We start from the raw sequence: 2,767 nt of genomic DNA on the forward strand, positions 1-2,767 counted from the left end.
TGTATGAACATCAAAAAACGAAATCAAAAATAAAACAAAACATGAATAAATTCTTGGATATAAAAACTTTCCTCCATGCTACCTAGACTACTAGCTTTTGAAAGTTTTACAGTCAATCCTGCAAAGGAGGTCTGCAACTAAAAAAATAAAATAAGAAAAAATGGATCAAAAATTGAGAATAATAATTATAAATCATCTTTTTACCCATTTCATAGGCAGAGTTGGTTCTAGATATTGAAATTAGTTCGGGAACAATATAAGACTGTAGGCGAGTTGTTTTTCTAGTTCCAGTTTTTCCATGTTTTATATGTCTTGGAACCATCACGAACGTATTTTATATAAAAGGTATTTACAAAAAAAAAAGGTTTAGTTTTTGCTAACAGTGAGTTGAAAGAGTTCATGAAGGTAAAAATTAACCAAGAAAAGATGATATACATCAATGTAACTAACTATTAACTGTAAAGTGGATCCAAAACCTCATTATAATGTCATCAATATTAACTGTGAGTGGTTCGAAAATTAAGATGTTATTATCAATTTTGAACGAATAATTATAAAACAACATAAAATTTATTATTTATATTGTACTAACCAATAAGAAGAAAAGTAATGCATATAAAAAAACAAAAAATGAAAACCAAACACTTCAACTGACAGCTATTGTTTTGTTTAGTATATTTTTACAAACACTTTATTTGTTTCAAACAGTAGAAAAGATGTCACGTTGCATTCACATGAAACCGTTGACTGTAAATCCTCCATCAACAGCAATTGTTTGACCAGTAATGTAAGAAGCAGCAGGCAAACAAAGGAAGGCCACAAGAGATGAAACCTCATTTGCTTCTCCAAGGCGTTTCAAAGGAGTTCTAGATGCCACACTATCCAAAAACTCCTTGTTATCAAGTACCTATATACAAATAAAGACATAACAGATCATGGTGTACTGTGTTTGGTATGCATTGGACTTAAACCAACTGATACAGACCGATGCCACCTTAAAAGATAGGACAAAGTGGGACAGAGAATCACTATCAATCTGTCAGATAATCTGTGCAAAAAGACGAAAATGCCCTCTTCATCCCCATTATAAAATAAAGGCACTAGAAAAGTTGTCGACAAAAGAAAGGCAAGATGAAGGAAGATTACCTCTTCAATAAGAGAGGTCTTAGTGAACCATGGTGCTACACAATTACTCCGAATGTTGTCTTTCGCCCATTCACATGCTAAATTCTTTGTAAGTTGATTCATAGCAGCTGCGAATGTAAAACACACAGGTTAAAACCAGACACAGGTTAAAACCAGAAGGGCATTCATGTCTTTTGCACAAACGAGAGAAAGAGAATGAGTGCCTGTTCCACGTTGTTCCTTTTTTTTATGGGTGCATGTTAACAAAGGGGCATAAATGTAAATTATGCAACCATTCTCATACCTTTAATGGCACTGTAAACAGACCCAACACCAACATGAACCAGACCTGCAACAGAGGAAATAAACACAATGCTTCCAGCTCCAGAAGCTTTTAAAAGAGGATGTGCAAGTTGACTCATATGGTAAGAAGACTCCAAATTAGTAGACATGAGCATTGAATACAGTTCTGGAGTATACTCTGTAGTAGGTTTTCTAATGTTTGTCCCCACATTGTTTATCTACAAGCAAGAAATCTATGCAAGTAAGTTTTATGAAGAGTGCAAAATTAAGTTCGTATCATCATTTCAAGAATGAAATACTAATCCAACAGCAATATTAAGCAATTAACGATTCATTGTGATAATGTTTGCGCAAAAGTGTGTTGCACATGTCTAAAACCTAACAGGTTGAATGTGACTCCGAAATTAGTACCTTAAACCTCACATAATCGTCAAATTATCAATTCCCGCTCACAAAAAATTGAGCTATTAGCATCAATTTCAACTGGTGAAGCAATTATGTTTGAATTTGTAAACATGATCTAGAGTAAAAAGTTAAGTTTCGTGGGAACACAAGTAGAAGAGCTTACTAAGATGTTGAGCTTGCCACCGAAAAGCGACGAGACTTGTTCGACAAGCTGTTCTCGTTGAGGACGAGAAGATAAGTCGCAGACGCATCCTGTGACGTTGAAGCACTTGGCTGACCATTCTTGTAACCGTTGGTTAAGTTCAGCTTCGTTGCGAGAGCAGGTGTGCACCGCCGCCCCTAACTCCGCCAGTTCCTCGACTACCGCGTAGCCGATTCCACGTGTACCACCGGTGACGAGAGCAGTTACTCCGGCTAGAGACCATCTGGGATTTCTAGTTGCACCAATACCATCGACACTTATTGGAGCCTTCGTCGTCATTGATTCTTACAATGGCACTGCTTGTAAGATTTTGTTTTATTTTAGGCGATCAAATTATTTTTTTTTTGAGTAAATTACATGAATGTCCTAAGGTTTCTGGGCATTTGATCTTTATTTTTTTTTAGACAAAATTAGTGCTTATGGTGGACAAAATCAATCAATTATGGTTTTTATGGCGAATTCTTTACACAGATGCTCCATGTGGTTTCAAAATTTTGCAAAGACAGTCATTTTAACTAAAGGCGTTAACTTTTTCAGTTAAGTCCTATGTGAAATGACATATTTGCCCTTAGCATAAGGATGATTTATGTAATTTGTTTCTACCACATTGACCATTTATGTAATTTTCTCTATTATTTATTATTGTTTTTATTTATTTTAATTATATATTTAAGGATTTATATTTGTTTAAATTTATTGTTTGATATATATATATATATATATATATATATA

At 34.3% G+C, this 2,767-nt stretch overlaps 1 protein-coding gene across 2 annotated transcripts; it reads right to left on the reverse strand.

Annotated features, from left to right (window-relative positions):
* Positions 1–551: 551 nt before the first annotated feature.
* On the reverse strand, positions 552–2,377 carry LOC111899549 (tropinone reductase homolog At5g06060). 2 transcript variants are annotated; one of them, XR_006192758.2, is made up of 5 exons: positions 1,997–2,377; positions 1,430–1,646; positions 1,147–1,253; positions 986–1,048; positions 767–907 (listed from the first exon to the last, which is right to left on the reverse strand). XR_006192758.2 is itself a non-coding variant. In XM_023895391.3 (4 exons), exons 1-4 carry the CDS (start codon positions 2,312–2,314, stop codon positions 731–733), a joined length of 819 nt encoding a protein of 272 aa, XP_023751159.1. In that variant the 5' UTR covers positions 2,315–2,375; the 3' UTR covers positions 552–730. The 2 variants fall into 2 exon arrangements, 1 of the variants encoding a protein (XP_023751159.1); XM_023895391.3 differs by lacking the exon at positions 986–1,048 and having other exon boundaries at positions 552–907; positions 1,997–2,375.
* Between the last annotated feature and the right edge of the window lie 390 nt (positions 2,378–2,767).

Source organism: Lactuca sativa, chromosome 5 (assembly GCF_002870075.4).
Source record: "Lactuca sativa cultivar Salinas chromosome 5, Lsat_Salinas_v11, whole genome shotgun sequence".
Lineage (NCBI taxonomy): Eukaryota > Viridiplantae > Streptophyta > Magnoliopsida > Asterales > Asteraceae > Lactuca > Lactuca sativa.